At 42.4% G+C, this 21928-nt stretch overlaps 1 protein-coding gene across 5 annotated transcripts in view; it reads right to left on the reverse strand.

Moving 5' to 3' along the window:
* BRF1 (BRF1 RNA polymerase III transcription initiation factor subunit) overlaps positions 1–21928 on the reverse strand; it is a 229372-nt gene that overhangs the window by 181327 nt on the left and 26117 nt on the right. For all 5 annotated transcript variants that reach the window (XM_043547875.1, XM_043547877.1, XM_037901089.2 and 2 more), the window contains one exon: positions 20269–20349. In XM_043547875.1, the coding sequence (XP_043403810.1) occupies positions 20269–20349 (81 nt within the window). The remainder of the gene's footprint in view (positions 1–20268; positions 20350–21928) is intronic.

Below are 21928 nucleotides of genomic sequence, written 5' to 3' on the forward strand. Positions count from 1 at the left end.
TCCATCCCCTGTCACCCATTCCCAGCTTCTGGCAAACAGAAGCTAGGGACACCAGCCCTCCCATCCTGGCTAACAGCCATTGATGGACCTATCCTCCATGAATTTATCTAGTTCTTTTTTGAACCCTGTTATAGTCTTGGCCTCCACAACATCTTCTGGCAAGGAGTTCCACAGGCTGACTGTGCATTGTGTGAAGAAATACTTCCTTTTGTTTGTTTTAAACCTGCTGCCTATTAATTTTATTTGGTGACCCCAAGTTATCGTATTATGAGAAGGAGTAAATAACACTTCCTTATTTACTTTCTCCACACCAGTCATGATTAGAATAGTCCGCCACCTGATGCGGTACCTGCGGTGCTGGTTGGCTCACTTGATCTTTAGCTGTTGGGGCTACTTCGGGTACTGATGGCCCTAGAAAAGGTCAGGGAACCCCTGCCACTTCCTGGAGTTGGGGGCAAATCTAGCAGGGCTGAGGGGGTCTGACCTCAGTGGTACCCCCATGAAGCCCCAAAGTGGGCGCATGGCCTGACATAGGTCCTTTGCTCACAGTTCCCTTGTTTTTCGGTGCCAGGGGGCTCCTTTTCTTTTGCCCCTTCTTCAGCACCGGTGAGGGGGAATGGTGCTGGGCGGAGCCTGGTGCTGGTGGTGCGCTCCACACCAAAGGCGAAGTACTTGGCGTGGGGTCCACAGTGGAGGGCTCCAATACAGGGAAAGCACAGCCTCCATGAGGAGGGCCTTCAAGCGGATATCCTGCTCCTTCTGTGTTTGAGTTCGAAAATTTTTACAGATCCGACACTTATCTTTCCTATGGGATTCCCCCAAACACATCAGGCAGCTGTCATGGGAATCCCTGATAGGCATTTTCCTGCTCTGTGTTGAGCATGATCTGAAGCCGCCGGGAGAGCGGTCATGCCCCGTTCGGGGACGAACTCCCAGCCAGAACTCTATGTACACTAACCTAACTCTACTAAACTATGTACAGATAAGAGACCAAAAGGCTATAAAGAACCGCTAATGCTTTTGCAATCTGCAAGACAAGACACTCCAACCAACCGTCACGGGCGTTAAGAAGGAATTGAGAGGGCATAGGGTCGGTGGCGCCTAATATACAGATGCATGAGCGCAGCATTCAAGGGGGTGCCGCAGCCAACCCCACGGATACTGCTAAAGCAGAAATCTCCGACAATTGTGCATGTGGGCGCGCACACACCTAGAATGGAATCGACATGAGCAAGCACTTGAAGAACAAGATCATCCTCTAAATATGGATATCCAGAATTAGTTAAATTATTTATACTCCGTATTCCCTGGGGCTGTAAGGCATGGAGAAGACTTCTGCTGAAAATGAGTACTGGCTGAAGACAGGATGACCAATATGTAGAAGCATTTGGTTAATTTACATATTGATGGCCATGTGGTTGCCTATCAGAGCTCATTGCAGAGATGAAGACTCCTCTGCGCTGAGACTAAGTGCTCCTAAGGACTGGACTTTGCTTGACAGAAGGAAGAACCTTTACTGAATTTACTTTGGGAATGAATCCTATGATAGTTGTGAGAACAATCTGTCTGAATTAAAAATATAATACTGGATATCGTTAGAGAAAGCTCCCATCTTCATACGATTGTCAGATTGAAGATAGCCATTATTAAAGTCTACTTTAATGGATGGAATATAGGATGACAACTTATTGGGGTGAATTGGGGTAGCATTATAAGAACCATTATGAGGCTCCAAGGTTGTGCTCTATGACCTTGTGGTCTGGAATCAGGGTATTTGTCTCAAGGAAGCATTTAATGTGAGGATTTGTATAGACCTTTTTCTTTTTCTCCAATTTAATCATGAAAATCATTCAGGCTCATTAACATAATAGAACTTCTTAGGGAATCACCTATTTGAATATAATTATATAACTTGCTTTGTGGTATTCTCTGTTAATGATTTTTTTCCTTTTAAGAAGGATTCTCTTTGCTTCACTTTTCTTATATTCCAACTCAGAAGCCTTTTTGGGTTGAAAAGTTAGGCAAAAAAAATGCTGCCAGTTGACTGATGAATGATTATATAAATCAATCACCTTTAGCTTTTTTATTTTCATCAGTTATAGACCAAGGTTTTCAAACCTGAGTGCCTGAAGGTAAGCTTCTAAATACATTTTAGGTTCCTAAATGTAAGACTGTTTTTCAAAAGGTGCTGAGCAACTGCATCTCACACTGAAGTCAGAGATTTCAGCCCCATTTGTGGATGAGCAATAGCTCCTTGCTACTCAGCAGATCTACCAAAAAGCAGAGGGGCAAATCGTTACTACTTATTTAGGGTGTCTAGTCTGCAGTTTAAACCAATAATCACCAATGCAAACACTGGAGAATCCATATTTATAAAACTCACACAAAAAATTAATTTTTGAAATGCTGCACTTTCCATTTCAGAAAATGTCTTTTTTTTAACTAGAAAGTATGAAACAAGAAATATATCCATGATTTATTATCAGAAAACGCTCAGAGCAAGCCAGCATTTGATTTTTATTTCATATCCTACAGTTACAATGTTCAATTGACGACAGAAAGAAGTATAGCTGATTAATTCTTTTTTGATTAAAAGAAAAATGTAGACAGCTCTCACTTCTATTTGTGTAAATCTAAAATAATATATATTATACCCAGAGTGGTTATGACAATGACAATATTTAAGCTTTCAAGAGCATTACCAGTTATAAGCCTGTTTTCAGTTACTCATAACTTTCTATATTTTTAAACCCATTTGTCTGATGTGTTCTAGGCTTAGTCTCTGTCCATTGGTGATCCATTCCCTCCATGTTTGCTTAAAAATGGGTCAGGTGTTTGAGTACAAGGACAACAACAAACCTCACCATTTGATAAGAAAGTATTTACAGCTCCCATGATTTCCCATCCTAATGCAATTCCCAGAGCTTGACCCTTACTAGCTTGTTTCCCCAGATAACTTGTTTCCCAGGACTCTACACAGTGGAGCTATCATCCTACCTGGCAACTCATACTTAATAAGGAATAGCTTTGGAGAAAACTGAATGGAACTTGGTTTTTCTATGTATGATCCTTCCCCCGGTTCAAAGACTTCCTAAGTAGGGGAAACAGCCATAAGCTCACTGAACAGAGTACAACAGAGGGGGGAAAAGTCAGGCATTAGAGACTTAGAATTTCTATAGAAGCCTCCTCCTGTAGCAAATTGGAATTTATCTTACCTTCAAAAGTCCGAAGCTTGTGTACCTAAACTAAATGCAAACATAATTCTAAAGTTACTTCCAACTTATATATACATACATACATGATTCTTCAGTCTGAGTCCCTTTGATCAAAGATATACGAGGCAGCTATTGTTATATCCGCTACTATTTGGCAGAGGAGTAGGGGCCTTGCAAGTCAACTTCCCAATGAAGAAATCACTGGTCTGTAGCATGGGTATAGTACTAGTGCAACTTATTGTATTTACACATTACATCAGTCCCAGAACAGAGATAACGGCATACAGGCAATCCCTTTCCAAACTCTCGATCAAACACCAACGCTCAGTTTTCAGGGAGCAGCAGCTCTGCCTCAAGAAATGACTTCGAGATTAAGGACAGAGCGAATTCCCTTGTTGCTTGTCACAGCTGCCAAATAAACTACCAGGGGACCAACACCACTACAACATTTTATTCCAAGACTGTTTCCTTATATGCTAGTAAAAACTTGTAAAAATATGTGTAACAGCACTATCTAGTGACCTTTGCTATAAGAATATTTTAAAACATTACTGTGCATTCTCTCTATTAATGTGGGATTTGAGTAGAAGAGCTGATTTTAATTCTGGTCATGAATAATCTGAAAAATGTCAATCAAAATGCATGCCTCAATAAACAGAGTACCAGCTTGAGACCCCACTAAAAAAGAGCAATTATTTTTAGTGCTAGGTTTAGTCAATTTCTGCTGGTAAGTAGGGAAGGCTCTCAACAGCCAATTTAAGAAGTTTAGGCATTCCTATGAATGCTTTAATATATCAAAGTTGATTTATCATTTGTCTAAAGAACAGTTTTATGTTCTGTACTAAAGGACATCTCTGAACTAGTGGCAGTCGAGCCCAGGTTATTAAAGTGACAGCCTTTAAAGCGGTTAAGAGTTAAGCAAAATGAATGAACCACTTCAAAGCGTATAGGAAATGTGTCTACGTTTAAACAACTGTTTTAGAAATATTGTTAGGCTATTAAACTCCATTGCTGTTCAAGATGAAGTGTCAGAGAGCATTTAATATCACATTGAAAATTCTTCAGAGAGCTTGAAATGGAAAAGTGCTCCCTAAAGATGCAGCCCATCTAAAACAAAAAAGGCCTGGTCTACACTACAAGTTTATGTCAGATTTAGCAGCGTTAAATTGAATTAACCCTGCACCCATCCACACAACAAAGCAATTTTTTTCGACATAAAGAGCTCTGAAAACCAATTTCTGTACTCCTCCCCAATGAGGGGATTAGTGCTGAAATCGACATCGCCGTTTCGAATTAGGATTAGTGTGGATGCAATTCAAAGGTATTGGCCTCCAGGAGCTATCCCACAGTGCACCATTGTGACCGCTCTGGACAGCACTCTGAACTCTGATGCACTGGCCAGGTGTACAGGAAAAGCCCTGGGAACTTTTGAATCTCATTTCCTGTTTGGCCAGGCGAGCTCATCAGCACATGACCATACAGTCCCAGAATCGAAAAAGACCTCCAGCATGGATCGAACGGGAGATACTGGATTTGACCACTGTGTGGGGAGAGGAATCTGTGCTATCAGAACTACGTTCCAAAAGATGAAATGCCAAAACATTTGAAAAAATCTCCGAGGCCATGAGGGACAGATGCTACAGCAGTGCCTCATGAAACTTAAGGAGCTCAGACAAGCATACCAGAAAACCAAAGAATCAAACGGCCGCTCCAGGACAGAGTCCCAGACAAGCCGCTTCTACGCTGAGCTGCATGCAACTCTGGCGGGGGGGAGGGAGAGGGGCGGGGGGGGCACCACCAAACCCCACCCCGTCCATGGACTCCAATGATGGGGTACTCTCCGCCATGCCTGAGGATTTTGCGGATGGGGAAGATGAGGAGGACGACGACGAGCTTGAGGAGAGCACACAACATACCATTCTCCCCGAAAGCCAGGATCTTTTTATCACCCTGACTGAAATACCCTCCCAACCCAACAAAGCCCGAGAAGGGACCTCTGGTGAGTGTACCTTTTTACATATAATACATGTTATAAAAGCAAGCCTTTTTTAATGATTAAGTAGCCCTGAGGACTTGGGATGCATTCGTGGCCAGTACAGCTACTGAAAAAGTCTGTTAACATGTCTGGGGATGGAGCGGAAATCCTCCAGGGACATCTCCATGAAGCTCTCCTGGAGGTACTCTAAAAGCCTTTGCAGAAGGTTTCTGGGGAGAGCAGCCTTATTCCGTCCTCCATGGTAGGACACTTTACCACGCCATGCTAGTAGCAAGTAATCTGGTATCATTGCATGACAAAGCCTGGCAGCTTATGGTCCCAGTGTTTGCTGGCATTCAAGCAACATCCTTCCTTCTCTCTCTTTGTTATCCTCAGGATAACATCCTTCCTTCTCTCTCTTTGTTATCCTCAGGATCGTTCATGGTCACCTGAAGGGTTCATGTAGAGTTCATGCACCTGGAAACATTCAGGGCACACCCTGAGTGTTGTGTAGGAGCAGTGCACACACTGCTCCATCCAAGGACATGGACCATGGGAAGTCGCTCAGAGGACATGAACCGTGGGAAGCTTCCTTGGACTGGGCTCAAGGCCTGAGAGCAAGGACGGTAGTAGATAGAAGCTGGTAAACAAGAATATTAATCAAAGTCATATTATTTCCTTTGTTGTGTCCTTTTGCGGTTGAAGTATGTAATGCGTAGGGGGGAGAGAAATAAAAGAGAGGGTGGAAAAGCTGACAGGCAGAAGGCCGTCAGCAGACCAGCCTGCTTGCTTGCTTAAAGCTTTGTCCTGTCTTGTCATTGAACCGCAACAGTAACCTGGTTGAAATAGAGGAATTTAATTAAGGGTACATTCAGAGGTGGCTGTTCCTACTGGGCTGTTTGCCTGTGGCTGAAAAGAAATCCTCCCCACAGTTAGCCACGTGGGGGGGGGGGGGGCATTGGCACTGAGCTGTTCGCATTTGGCTAGCAGGGATCTTCCCTGATACCAGCCATGTGGTGGGGTGAGGGATAAAGCAATCATCCCAGAGAACTGGATGGGGGTGGGGGGGGGTAGTTTGGTTTCTGCTGCTGCACGTTAACAGGAAAACCGCAGCACTAAATGGCCAACTCAATGTGCTTTGCTTGGTATGGGAGAGGAGGGCGCTGCTGTTATGAAGGATGCAGAAGCCGAAAGACTATGGCTTACCATAGCCGCCTGCAAGCCGAATTCTGTTGCCCGGCATTGCGTGTGTGACCTCGAACACCAAAGCCGCAGGCACTCAATATAAGATGCAAAATGCGACCTTGTACCAAAATCACATGTGCTATGTAATGTGAATAGCGTTGTTCACTGTCAAAGAGTATAGCCATTGCTCTGTAAAATGTATCTTTTTAAATACTTCACTCCCTTTTTTTCCTCCAGCAGCTGCAAATGTTTCAAGCCTCCATCCCAAAGGCTATCTCAGATAAGGCGGCGAAAAAAACCACACACGTGATGAAATGTTCTCTGAGCTCATGCAGTCGTCCGGCACTGACAGAGCTCAGCAGAATGTGTGGAGGGACACAACAGCAGAGTACAGGAAAGTGGCCAATGAACGTGAGGAGAGGTGGCGGCAGGAAGATCAGAGGAGGCATGAGGCAACGCTGGGGCTACTGCGGGATCAAACGAACATGCTCCGGCGTCTGGTGGAGGTTCATGAACGACAGCAGAATCACAGACTGCCACTGCAGCCCCTGTTTAACCACCCTCCCTCCTCCCCAAGTTCCAAAGCCTCCTCACCCAGACACCCAAGAACGCGGGGGGGGGAGGCTCTGGGCACCCAACCGCTCCACCCCAGTGGACAGCCCAAGCAACAAAAGGCTGTCATTCAACTAGTTTTAAAGTGGCCTTTTCCTTCCCTCCTACCCTCCTCCCACACCCCACCCGGGCTACCTTGTGAGTTATCTCCCTATTTTTATAGTCAATTAATAAAGAATACACGTTTTTTAAATGATAGTGACTATTTCCTTTGCAAGCAAGCTGTGATCGAAGGGGGGGGAGGGCGGGTGGCTTACAGGGAATTTAGAGGCAACCAAGGGGGTGGGTTTTCATCAAGGAGAAACAAACAGAAGTGTCACAGAGTACCCTGGGCAGTCATGAAACTGGTTTTCAAAGCTTCTCTGATGCGCAGCGCTTCCTCCTGTGCTCTTCTAACCACCCTGGTGTCTGGCTGCGCGTATTCAGCGGCCAGGAGATTTGCCTTAACCTCCCACTCCGCCATAAACGTCTCCCCCTTACTCTCACAGAGATTGTGGAGCATGCAGCAAGCAACAATGACAATGGGAATACTGGTTCGCTCAGGTCTGAGCGAGTCAGTAAACCGACACTTGCCATGGTACAGTGGACGCACACCGCCGAATTAATGTGCTTAGTGTGGACGCATGCACTACTTTATATAATCTGTTCCCAAAAATTGACTTCTGTAAAATCGGAGTACTTTCATAGTGTAGACATGGCCAAAGGCAGTGACAAAAATCCTATTAGAACAAGATATTTCTCATCTTTTTCCTTTTTAAATTGCATGGATAAATTATCAGTCAGCCCAGCTGGGGGAAGGAGGGAAAAGATGTATATAGGCCTGAGGCACTGCAAGAAGTGTGTCCATCTGCTAGCAGCAGTCAATGAACAGAACATTTTTTAAAAGCCTCCCACCCAACTTCAGTCAAGCCAAAATACTGGCAGGCAGGCAGGCAGAAACCACCACCACCACCTTCCTCCACTCTGACTGCGAAGACTTGCAAGTACCAGGCCTGTGGTATATAAATATACATGTAAAAAAATTAAAAAAACACTGTTGAATCAAAGGGTGAATTGATTTCAGCTGCACACCTCTCTGTCAATGAGAACACATTTATTCTTTTCAGACCAAGGATGCTGACAAACTTCAAAAAATTAGATTTTACTTCATAGGCTGCCAATAGAGACAAGAAAAAGTTTATCCAGTCTGTGGGGAAATATTGTCGTTTTGGGCATACAGCTCACTGCTTTACTATCAAGATACACAGTTGAAAGACATTACACTGACAGCACACAAAATCAAAATCTTCACCACCCACAAAACAAATATAGAAAAGAAATTGAAGTGGGTCAAATTCTCCTGAGCCAAGTCAAGAAAACTGTTTGCCCATGAATGCTCCATGGGAAAAGGAATCTTTCCCCACAGCTTGTAGAATCCCAGCAAATTTTACTCTAGAGCACCATTTCTCACTTGAGGCCACCAGGGGATTTCCCTGCAGCCACAACAGCTTCCTGGGCAGTTACTGGGGGGGGGAGGGGGGCAGCAGCAGCAAAGCATCAGCCCCTCCCCTTTCCACTCCCTCCTTGTTGCTCCTGGATGTGCCACTCTGCACATCTCTGGAGACAGGCAAAGGAGTAAGGGGAGTTCTCTACCTTTAGGGGAGGAGGGGAACTTAGGGAGCCTTAGTGGGGCTCAGACTTCAGCCTTGGGGTGGTTGTGCGGTGGGGACTTAGGGAGCCTGGCTGCAGACTACTGCTCCAGCCGCCAAACCCTGGCCACGCGGCAGGGGGCTCCAATCCCTGGCTCTGGCCGTGTGGAACTGACCCCCAATCCAGCCGGTGGCCACTGGCCCCAGCGCTGATCCCTGTCTGTGTGCTCCAACCCCAAGCCCTAGTCACTGACCACAGGTGCCAGCCCTATGCAATGACCCTGAGCTCCAGCAGCTGCCAGCCCTGGGTGCAGATCCCCGGTGCTGGCCTTGGGCCCAGGGGTGGTGGCTCTGGATGCTGACCCCTAGCCCTGGCCATGTGGCATCAGGTGCAGACCCAAAGCGCCAGCCTCAAACCCTGGCAGCAGCCAACCCCCAGCCGCGCGCTCCAACCCCCAGCCCTGGCCGCTGACCCCAGGCACTGCTCCTGGATGTCAACCCTGGGTTCCAGCAGGTGCTGGCCATGGGCGCCAATTCCCAGCCCCAGACGCAAGACCAAGCCCCTGCAGCTCCCATTGGCTGGGAACAGGGAACTATGGCCAATGGGAGCTGCAGTGCACGAAGCCACATGCCCCCCTCAGGGAAGCAGGGGCATACTGGCTGCTTCTGGGAACCGTGTGGGGCCAGGGCAGGCAGGGAACCTGCCTTAGCCCTGCTGTGCCACTGACCAGGAGCCACCTAAGGTAAATGTTGCCCGGCTGGAGCCCTCACCCTAACCCTCAGCCCCCTCCCGGAGACAGCACCCCAAACCCTCTCCTGCACCCCAACACCCACCCCCAGCCCTGAGCCCCCTCCCAGAGCCTGCACTCCCTCCTGCAACCCAGCACTGCCCCAGCCCAGAGCCCCCTCCTGCACCCAAACTCCCTCCCAGAGCTTGCACCCCTCACCCCCTCCTGCACCCCAACCCTTGCCCCAGCCCGGTGAAAGTGAGTGAGGGTGGGGAAGAGCGAGTGACGGCACGAGGGGAGATGGAGGGAGCTGGGCGGGGCCTCGGGGAAGGGACGGGGTAGATCCTGGTTTGCACTTAAATTCAAAAAGTGATCTTGTGTGTAAAAAAGTTGGAGACCACTGATATACATGCATATTTATTTGTTTTTCCTAAAGTTAATTAAGTATTTGAGGAAGAAGTGTCAGTGCGGCCACCAGCAACCCACCCCTCCAAACATGTGGTGGCGGGGGCCCCCCATCCATCGCCCCTGGTCTCTGCTGTCCATCAGCAAGAGTTGGTGGCCACACTCTGAGGCCACCAAAAAATTTGTTGCAAGAATCCCTGCTCTAGAGTCACTACTGCAGTGTGATAGGGCATGGCTGACTTGCTGGCCAAGCGTAGTGTGGATGGCATTGCCTGCCTCAGTTTCCCTCCACAAAGTTGGCTTCCTCTACTTCCCACACATCAATGCCAAAAGATAAAGTTAACCCCATCTAGGGTAGAAAAATCCAGCTAAAATGTCCCAAACAAACAAAAAGGATCTTCTGCCCTCTAGGCCCTGTTCCCAGACCCTTTGAGAGTCTTTCAGGCTCTGGGATAGAGCACTCTTCCTCTGCTGGGCTCTGTTCCTTGCATCCTTCCCTTGCTCCGGTACAACGCACTGGGCCTCCAGGACGGCTGCTCTTGAGTACCAGGCCTCCTGCAGGCTCAGGATCTTCCACAGCAGCCTTCTGTTTGCTCTGGTTCCAACCCCCAGACAAATCTCAGTCTGACAAAGGCCCAGCCGACCATTAAGCGATCATCTGACCCCATTTAGTCCTACCCACTCAGGCTGGGAAGCAATTCATTATGGGACAGGTGTGGCGGGTCTCATCTCCCCTTAAAGGGGTGAGTCACTCTGCAGTTTCTGCAACAGATGCATCACCCATATCCAGCAGGCCCATGTATTTGACATGTATAGTCAAAGATCTATGGCCCCATCCATCCCCAAAAATCCTTTGCATGCTACCACTGAAAGGGCCCAACAGAGTATACCTCTGAAGCATGTAAAATGTGAAACCCACTGCATACACTCCCCATGTCCTCCTCCATGCAGCAGAATCACACTAGTCTTGTATTAGTGGCCTTTGGCCAGTACATGCCCATGGGCGTGGTAGGATGTAACCCAGTGAAAGCATCCTTACACCATCCTGCTAAAATGTCTCAAGCTCATTCAGTGAAGTGAACTGAGAGTACATTTTCAATGTGTCCAGTGAGGAAGTAGGGGCTGCAAAAAATGTTGTACATATAGATGAGATTTTTCTCACAGAAATTATGAGTTACTTTGCCTGTGAAGTCACCTGTCACATCTCAAACACATATTACATAAATGCTTATGGATGATCATCATGCCCTGCAGCACATTACAGTTATACTGAACAAGTGCTTCTTCACGAGCTATGTCTGCTCATAAGCCATTAGGATGTGTTAGAGGATCTCTTATAATATGGCCAACCTGAATAATAGTTCACTGCATAAAACAAGTGGATATTTTAAGCACTCTGTATGCAGTACATGACTTAACATTAAACTACTCAGACTGTAAATGTGAACTGTTCTTTTAAGTACAGTTTCATCCAAGTCCATTTGCTATTAGTAATTTGCCAACACACATGGTGCACATCTAATAATCTAAAGGGAAAATGCTATCAATTTAATGGGAGTTTGGCTAGACTTAAAAACTGCTTTATGGTTTAAAATAGTAATGATTTTCTCATTATACAAGAAAGTACCATTGCATTCAGCTTGGATATAAAACCTATGATAGAGCAGAAACATTTGATTGACTAGAAACAATTTACTACCCACAGTACATTAGAGTAAATTATGTGAATAGTGTTAAACATGTATTTTTATTTGCATAACAAAATCAAGCTGGGGACACACAGAGAATTTAAGATGATACAGCAATGTATGTTAAAGTTATTTTTTGAACTCACTCAACAAATCTTTCCCTTCAAAACTAAAATTATTTTAGGCGCTTGTTACAAAATACAGATTACAAGCACAAGAGATTATTTTTGTGGGGGAGAGAGGGAAGAGGGATTATGTGCAGTTACCTACTTTCTGACAGGGTATAAAACTATGAAGAGAATCAGGCTTATGGATAATCAAGTCTAAATTCATCTGACTTTAAATGGTACTGTATAAAATGGCTGTTTGTTTAGTTGTTTTTTTTTTTTTTTTTTTTTTTTTGAAGTGTTAGCCCACCAGGTATACTATTTTGATATAAAGGATCTTCTTGAGACACAAATTCCATTTACCTACAAGCCATTTTTTTGAAAGAGATTCACTGTCAATGAATTCCTCAAAATGTGATACATATTGTTCTAGTCTAAGTTTTGGATCATATGGAGACAAATATGTTTTAGGTTAAAAGGGAAGATTTTGTAAAGGAACCTGAACTTTGGTGTTTGTAAGTACGAACGTTCACAAGCAAGTACTTTAGAATCAGCTCACCCTTTAGCTTCTTTCTTGGAAGGCAAATAAGATTGGTGTTTCCCCGAGGCAATTGTTATCTTACTCTAGCCAAATAACGAGCTAAGAGAGAGTAAAGAGGTAGTAGGAGAGAATAAAGAGTAAAAGGAAAGAATTGTCAATGGTTCCTTCAATTCAGGGGTCAAATTCAAAGGTCAATTCCTTCAATTCAGAGGTCAAAACTGGGCCAGGTCACACTGGCTCAGCAAACCAGTATTTTATTTTTTTTTTTGAGACTGCATCACAGTCTTCAGATTTTATTTTTTTAAGTAGGTATAAACCTTATAGCAGCAAAGAATCTTCAAAATATGAACAAAGTGTAAACCAACAGAGATGTCTGCTTAAGCCTACATAGAGCCTAAAACAATAGCTCTGACAGATGTGAACGGCCCCATTTTAACTATTTCCTGCTGAGCAAACAAAAAACAAAACAAAAAAAAAAAAAGGAGAAATTATGTCAGAATTTAAGGACAGAACGGAGCACCAGATCATCTCGTCTGACCTCCTGTATATCACAGGCCACCAGATGTATTATGAAGCAAATCTTATTTTGGGATCTCAAGAGAGTAGGTGGGTGTGACTGAGTGCAGAGTTTAGGGGAATACTAGTGAGAGGGCAATCCCTCTCCCTTGCGCAACATAGCGGTCAAATTATCTCCAGCAGACGTATATCTTTGTGACTTGACATATCAAGATATCCTAGTTCTCTGCGTTAAAAAGTTATGGGACCAATCAGTGTGCAGAATGGTCTGAGTCAAGTATCACTGCAGAAATCCCACACAAATTAGAGTAGTTGTGCCAATTGAGCATCCTTTTGACTCTTAGAATATTCAAACCAACCAACATTTAATCTCGCAAAAAAAGTTTTGAAGTAAGTTTGACAATGATAAAAGCAGGGGGAAAAATTAGGCGGGAAAATATTTCTAAGATTATCCAGAGAAGATGCTGGTTTATCAAATGGGTACTTTCTTAATTCACTACTCCTCCTTTACTCTATGCCATTCCCTGTTTACTCCTCTGACCCTTCTTACCTTAGTGTTCCAGTGTCCATCTGTTCCAGTGACAGTTTCTTCTGTGTTCACAGTTATTGTGCATCCCCCGTTATCTGGCTCTACTACCAGACTGGGAGCTCCATTCTACAGAGCTACAGTTTGGAATAATGTATTTAGATGCTGTTCTTCAAAGTCTTTAAAAAAAAAAAAAAAAATGACAAGTGATTCTTCAAGAAGGTTCTGAAAGAAAAGGCAGTGACCCTTCCAATCAGTTCACCTGGTTGAGTTCCATACGCAAGGGGTTGCATAGAAGAAGATGTAGTTATGCTTCTGCAAGAAGCTGGTTAAGGCTGGTGTCACTGGTTTAGCAGGGACAGTACAGCAACAACGAGCAACAGATGGGCCTTGAAGAGTTGTGATGGGCCTTGAAGGAGAGGAAAGGGAGCCTCAACTTGCTAGAGTAAACAGGGCGAGCCAGCAGAGTTACTAAGCAGTTCTGTTTCGGCCATGTAATGATGAGATACCCAGGTAGAGAGGTCAAAAGATAGTGACACTGATGCAGGACTGGAATGGAGCAGTAACTCACTGGAGGAAAGCAGAATGGGGAAACAGTAAAAAGATAAGATCACCCCAAGAGAGAGAATGGGCCAACCCATCAAATGAGAGGCTAAAAGACTGATCATAGAGACAGGAGGAGATCACATGAGAAAGCTCTAAGTCAATGACAGGAGGAGAAAAAGGGAGGGAGATGGCATATCTTCTGCTATCATTGTTTGTATTTTTGTTAACTAAAGTAAGTGTCCTTTATTTCTATTCCTTTTAACCCATTTCTTCATCCACAGCAGTCTACCAGTGATACTGGTAAAGGGAAGAGCTCTCTATAAATGCTTAAGATAAACAAGGTGTACCAAGACATCAGTGATGGCAAAACAGTAAGTTTCCAAGTACAAAAGAAGAGAGACAAACATGCATTCAGAGAACTTCTTCAAAAGTTCCTTATTGTTTAGCCATGAATATAAAAAAAACCTATCACCTACATTAATATTCATAACAGGAATAAGCAGAACAATCACTGTCTTAAAGAAAGGAGTAAAAATACATTTCAATAGCCTGGAAGTTACATTAAATATTAAATTGTACATAGCTACAACCCTCAAACTTCAGTTTACCCGAACTCAAGTATCTATGACTAGATTAAAAGTATCTAAAGACATAATTATGCTATTGACCACCTTTCCCATTTCCCCTCCTTTCTAACCACTGAAGACTGTATGAAAGCATCAGTGCTCACAGACATAGTTGGAAGTAATTTCTTCTTGAATCTGATATGGATATAGCAAGAGCAGATTGCCTGCAAGGAAACAAGAATACACCAGCTATTTAGAGAGATTACATAATCTAGTGTAGTGTTTCAAAATGAAATTTAAAGAGACAAGAGTCTTGAATTATTGTAAGTAAGTAAGTACCTATAAAATCCATCCAACACAAAATGGATTTAAAGAAGTTCAGCAGACGAAGACGTCACTGTCTTTTTATAAAAAGAAAACCTTATTGATGGGTCCCCCCCTCAAATTAGAATAAATTTGATCCAGTTTAATTAAGTGGACTGCAATTATATTAATACTTTATTTCTAGCTCTTATTCCTGTTTGGCGGGTAATGGCACCATTTAAGTGGCTTCATTTCTTCCAACGTAAAATCCATTAATCGAAAGCTGAGATACAATTCTCGCTTCACAGATGAGCAGATTTGGAAAATAAATCTCAGATTTGAACAAAACAGACTTTTGAGGTCCTGAGTACCAATAAGAAAGGATATACATCTTATTTGTTGATCTTCTGTAACTGAGTATTAAGTTCATTAGCAAAGTACAGTATATTATAAATGAAGCTCTGGTATGCAGATATTGACAAAGGCAATGAATATCATATCTATCATAATATTTTAGCAAATTTAAATAGGTCTCAAGTTTTATAACTAAAGCTACTTCCTGGGTAAATAAACACAGGTTCATCAAAAACAGCCAGAAGATATGAACCACTATGAACTTCTGTTAAAAATAGCAAGAAAACAAGCAGCTAAGGCACAAATGATGTGGGACATTAACTCTGCCTACTGTACATACAACTGAGCAGGGTGGATAAAAATCAATGACTGTTTTAAAAAATAAATAAAATCAGATTTTTTTTTATTTAAATAGGATTATTTTGATAAAACAGTTTTTTTTCTTCAAAAAGCATCTAAAGATAGTTTTTAATTAAGATACATTATAGCTCAAATATATCTCATCATGGAATAGGGATTATAAATTCTATAGTATGAGACAATATATTATATATATTATATATATATTCATTTAATGTTTAAGAAAAGTTTTGTAAATGAGTTCCAACAGTTCATGGATTAGGAACCCAATCTTATGGGGTTCCATAGGTTTCTGGAAAGATTATTTAGGTTAATCTTTCTATCTACCCAATGGAACTCAGTGCTCAGTCTAGAAGATACCATCAGAGATGCTTAGTTTTGCAGTTCTCAAACTGTGGATTTGTCTCCAGAGGTAACATGCTTGTTAACGGGGGGGGGTTAAATAAATAAATAAATATATCTAGAGAGGTGAGAAATGACAGACCTCTCACCTCTACTGTCCCTCTAAAAATTTGTGTACACAGAGTCAATCCCTCACCTCTCTCTAAAAGTGCAAAGTTTCAAAAAGTTCAATGAATAGAAGATTGTTGGAGGCGGAATAGATCTGGACAAGGAGAAGAAGTCTGGAGATAAATGTGAGAAGCGAGGGACACATGCTTGTTTTGTTAAAATATTATATGTTTGATGTTGCAGAGAAAAATCCAGAATACATAACGTTGTTTTAGTTAAATAAAACAATTTAAATGTCTGTCTGGTGATGTTCTCCTCCTAATACAGCCTGGCAAGAAAATCCTCCAAATATTAATGATTAACCTGTTGAACTGGAGATAGTTCACCTCCCAATGACTTCATAAATATCTGCTTCAATTACCTTTGGTAAATGAAATAACCAAACAATCATTCATTTTCTGATATAGCTGTAAAACTAATCTGAAAAGTTTTCAAAATAAATCACTGTTTAAAAATGTATAGTGTGTACCTTCTAAAAATGAAATCTACATCTATCTCTGAGTTGTGAAGAATATGTATTAAGGTTATAACAACCAACAAGAATGCACTTTTATGTAGAAAACCATGATTAAATCGAGTCTTCCTGACTAGTGATTTAAATCAAATCCACCCTGCAACTGAGTCTAAACTTTTCAGGCCTGAGACCTTTGTTTGGAAGCTATATAAAACAAACAAACCGAAAAATATTGCAGGAAAAGCCCAGAACTGCTAACTAGCATGTGTTTGATATTTCACTCCTTTGTTCTTCCATTTGGGGGCTGTAAGAGCTATCAGTTGCTACATGCAGGTATTTAAATGAAAAACTACTTTTTACCAAGTTCAGAACAGTCTATAATCACAACACTTACAGAAATGATAGCCAGAGTGCATAGAAATTTATATTTTGCTACTATTTTGGCCCATTCTGATCACTATACGAAGTGATTAAATTAGATATAGTGGGCCAAAGTTGACCCTTTGGAAAACAGTGAAAGCAGTGAAATTACCGCAAAGATGAATTTGGCCCAGCATCAGTTTCTATTTTTAGCAGACTGTTGTCCTATTGCTGGATCTTCCCCTACATTATGTAAAACATACAGTATTTCTGCAAGAGTAGGCTTATTGACAGTCATGCCAGAATTCTCAGACTACACACAGCCTCAGTCATATTCTTCCTAGCTGCTCTAGAATACATTAGGTGACAACCTTCAGGATTCCTTGAGTTCCACAACCTGTCTCTGCTTCCCATGGACTCATCTTTTCTCTGGCAGCACTCTTACAGAGCACAACTGGAAAGAAAAAATTGAGTATTTATACTATTAAAAACAGCAGTACATATCCATGAATGGAGAAACACCAGTGTGAAGGAACAAATCCATCTCCTAGGAGGTATTTGAAATAATTAAAGAAAAAATTCATGCTTCTGTAGCAAACTCAGCTTATTTCACCAGTCCATTTGCAACTAGATAAACTTCACAAATGCAAATTTTATGGGATGAGTGCACAACTCAATTACTACCCATCTATTTAATATTTCTTTTTCAAATTAAACTACAGCACCCAAGGACAAGAACACTGCTTTAAAAAAAAAAAAAAAGTCATGTACCAATGACTTCATATTTTCTAGGCGATGAACATTCACCACACTTTTCTTTAAAAAATGCAAGGTAATGTAAATAATTAGGCCACTATACTATAACTATAGATGTAATGATAAAATCATGACGAAGGGCACATGCTGACAGAGATTTTATAACTTTGCTCCCATAGCTCAGTTTGTCATTATGGACCCTGTAAAACTCAAAATATACCAGCCAACCTCCTCCCTATGCAGAAGCAAAAAGAAGGGCCTTACCAACCAGGATAGCTGTATGTGGACTACAGACTGTTCTTGCAGTGTCTTAGCAAGCACACTGCTGTGTACACTGAGAAGGAGTTTCTCAGACAGATTGGCAGCTAGCCAGATGCAAACTTGCTACAGAGATTTGAGTCCAAATTCCTTTTTCTTGAATAAAGGAGGATACACGTGATGGAGTGGAGGTAAGGAGACCATGGATAACCTCAGATGAATGCAGTCTCCAGAGTAAAATATTGACTGTTGTAAAACTATTTGAAAGAAAGTTTCAGTTTAGGTAACTATAATTACTTGGTGTAAGACTGGAACTCTGAAGTAGCACAAAACAGGGAGGAACATAGTTAGGGTCCTACCAAATACACGGCCATGAAAAACCATGTCACAGACCATGAAATCTGGTCTCTCCCCCATGAAATCCAGTCTTTTGTGTGTTTTTACCCTATACTATACAGATTTCACAGGGGAGACCAGTGTTTCTCAAATTGGGGGTCCTGACCCAAGGGGGGGGTGTCACAAGGTTATTTTATGGAGGTCACGGTATTGCCACCCTTACTTCTGCGCTGCCTTCAGAGCTGGGTGGCAGGGAAAAGGTAGCTGTTGGCCAGGCACCCAGCTCTTAAGGCTGTGCCCTGCCAGCAGGAGCGCAGAAGTAAGGGTGGCAAAATACCATATCATGCCACCCTTATTTCTGTGCTGCTGCCTTCAGAGCTGGGCGGGTGGAGAGTGGCGGCTGCTGACGGAAGGCCCCGCTCTACAGGCAGCGGCACAGAAGTAAGGGTGACAACACCATACCATTCGATCCTTACTTCTGCGCTGCTGCTGGCGGCAGCTCCGCCTTCAGAGCTGGGCTCCTGGCCAGGAGCCACCGCTCTCCAACTGCCCACCTGTCAGCAGCGATGCAGAAGTAAGAGTAACAGTACTGCAACCCCTCCACCACAATAACCTTGTGACACCCCCCGCCCACTCCTTTTTGGATCAGGACCCCTACAATTACAACACCATGACATTTCAGATTTAAATAGCTGAAATAATTAAATTTACTATTTTTAAAATCCTATGACCGTGTAATTGACCAAAATGGACCGTGAATTTGGTAGGACCCCACATATAGTAAAGAGGTTCGTCACACAAGTGGCCAATACATACACAACTCCTAGGGTGGAGGATGCTCAGCATTATTCTCAAGCAAACCCTTCATCCAATTCAGGAGCTACATTGTCAAATTCCAGAGAGCAACATCCAGTTCTGTTCAGCACAACACACAGCCTCAGAGAGTAACTGAAAAATAGAAAGTACTTTCTAGGTTCTAAGGACTCCCGAAAAAGAGGAGGCTAGTATATTCAAAGAGTAATATTTTTTTCAGTATTTTACTTTTCTGAAGTTAACGTTACAAATATTGTGAAGTAGATAGTCGTCGTACATAACGGCCACTTTGTTTAAAACTTAAATATCTGTCCAAAATTAATTTTTAGTTAAGGTTCATTCCTTCACGTAATTAAACTTCACTAACAAAAATTCTCTTATTGATAGAATTTTCAAAGTCTCATGAGGTGACCATGTAACTTTGGGCCAGATTCTCATATTGTTGCTCACACTGAGTAGCACTTTACTCCACTGGTAGCCCCACAACATGGATGGTACCATTCAGCATGAATAAGGGTAACATAATCCAGCTCTATGTCAATTACTCTGCAATTATGTATTTGTGCAGATCAGTGTTATCCTTCCTGTTTGTATGCAAACACAATTTTGGAAACCAAGATTTCCTTTTCTAGAGTTGTGTGTAAAAGCCTCTACTGAGGAAAAACATCATTTATTTTAAAATACTCTAAGAAATTAGGATAATTGGTAAGATATTGATGGAAGCCCACCTACATCTCCCGGTTAATCACATTACCTTTTGAGAGTCTTTAATGTGACAAAAAAATCAATCAGCTGTCACCTCAAGAACATAAGGCAACACTGTTGATTAGCCAACAAATGGCAATGTATATCTGCGGATAAAAAGTAATAACATCTAAAACTGGAAGATTATTCCATTTCTAAACAAAAACCTCTTTCACTGATTAAAAAATTCAAAGGGTCATTTTCAATTATACAAACAACATTAAAATGTATACCATGCAAACGCTGTGATTTTAGGCTTCTATACACCTTCTCCCTTATACCTTATTAATACCCTCTTTGGAAGCTTGAAATTAATTTCTTCTTCCTCGCTCTCTCCTCCCCAATTACAGTTTTTTATTGTAGGTATACTTGAATAGTCTTATTTTAAAACGGTATGAAAATAAAAGCAGAGGAACACTTATGCTTGGAAATAAATGTGCATAAAGCACTTCAAGAACTGCAAATTGATAAGATAAAAAAGTAAAGTAAGCTATCTGCTAATAAAAAGTACAGTGGACCTTCCAACCTTGAAAAAGCCCTTTTAAAATAGTGTCAAGTGCCATTGTCATTTGTCCAACTATATGATCTCAGAAGGCAGATTTATAATAATCCAACAAGAGAACAATGTAAAATCAGCAGGAGGGAGAATTACAGACTTGTCTACTCTACAGAAAATAGTTACGCTAGGGTTTGAGGTCACATTCAAAACTAAAAATTAAACATCAATCGCATTTATGTTGAGCTAAAAATCATACAATAACAAGACTAAAGTTTGCAAGTACCATTCTGGAGAGTCTGTGCTCGTGATTCCTTTCCCAAATTGACATGGAATCCTCCTCCTAATGATGGTGTTTTACCAGCACCTGTGGAGGGGGGGGTGGAGGGGGGGGGACGACAAAAACTAACAATTATCAGATACAACTAAAGCATTAAAATAGATCTTACAATGCATCCTTTTCATTCAATACATTTACAATGTATGATCGGGCAAAATTATGGTCTCGTAAGGATGGTAACATAGGGATTTGAAGGGTGAAAGGCATAGCATATAAATTCAGTAGGGTCCTACCAAACTCAGTTCTTTCCCCACAATCTCTCGCCTGGGCTGCTCCAAGGTTAGCTAGTGTAACAATGTGCCGTCCCTTACTCCAGAAAGAACATTAAGTCATAATCTAGCCCTCAATTGTAAAATCTTTCTCACAGTAAACCACAGAACAATTGCTCATTTATATTTTGTTAGAGAAAGGTTAAATACTGAATTTTAATAGCTAAACATCTACATTACAGAACAGAAAATGTGGTCAGTGTGCAAAAGGTTCTGTGTTAAGGCTAGTATATACACACCTTGTACATTGAAACAGCTGCAATATAAGTCAAGCACCCATACTGTAGCTTGGGTTACAGAATTGTGTGTCTGGAATGTAGAGTCGATGAAGCAATTCAGGTATTAAAAAAGGAGATGGAAGGTTAGAAAGTAACAAATCTCAGCAGAGTTGGAGGCCTTGTCTACACAACCTGGGTAAGTTGACTTAAGTTATGCAACTCCAGATACGTGAACAACATAGCTGGAGTCAAAGTAGCTTAGGTCAACTTACTGAGGTGTCTACACTACACTGTGTTGATGGGAAATGTTCTCCCATCAATCTACCTTACTCTTCTCGTTCCGGTAGAGTACCAGGGTCCACAGGAGAGCGATCTGCGGTCATTTAGCGGGTCTTCACTAGACCTGCTAAATTGCCCCCTGGTGCTTTGATTGCAGCAGCGTCAATCCCAGCTAAGTGTAGACATGCCCTCAGATTCACTCTTACTTTGCTAAACTAGCATATCCTAAGGGACAGTTGCTGCACTGAATGGCTTCAGTGTGAGCACGCTACTTGAAATCAACGAGAATATTCACAAGTGTAAGGGGTGCACAAGTGGCCCCTAAACTATTAGTGATGAACAATTGGATCCTTTCACAAAAGATGATTTTTTTCAAAAATAACCATGAGGTTAATGGTTTCAGAGTGATAGCCGTGTTAGTCTGTATCAGCAAAAAGAATGAGTACTTGTGGCATTTTAGAGACTAACAAATGTATTAGTCTTTAAGGTGTCACAAGTACTCCTCGTTCTTTTTTCATGAGGTTAACGTGATGAGTTGGACCCCTTGGAAGCCACCTGATGTGCTGAGATACCATCAAGTCTATCTGTTCTGCCAGCATGGGTCCCCTTTAACCTGTCTTGCTGAGCCAGGCTATTAAAGCCTCTTCTAACACACACAGGCAGGGCCACACCCAGCTGCAGATCAGCTCTGGGAAGACTCAGTTTAAGGGACTTGCTCCAGCACTCAGATGTCCACCTCCTTTGGAGTACAGACCCAAAGATATATTATGAAATTCACACCCTCCCCTCAATGTGGAGAGAGGTATGCTCACTTCTTGCTCCCTTCCCCCAGTTAGAAAT

This window comes from Chelonia mydas, chromosome 6 (genome assembly GCF_015237465.2).
Source record: "Chelonia mydas isolate rCheMyd1 chromosome 6, rCheMyd1.pri.v2, whole genome shotgun sequence".
Lineage (NCBI taxonomy): Eukaryota > Metazoa > Chordata > Testudines > Cheloniidae > Chelonia > Chelonia mydas.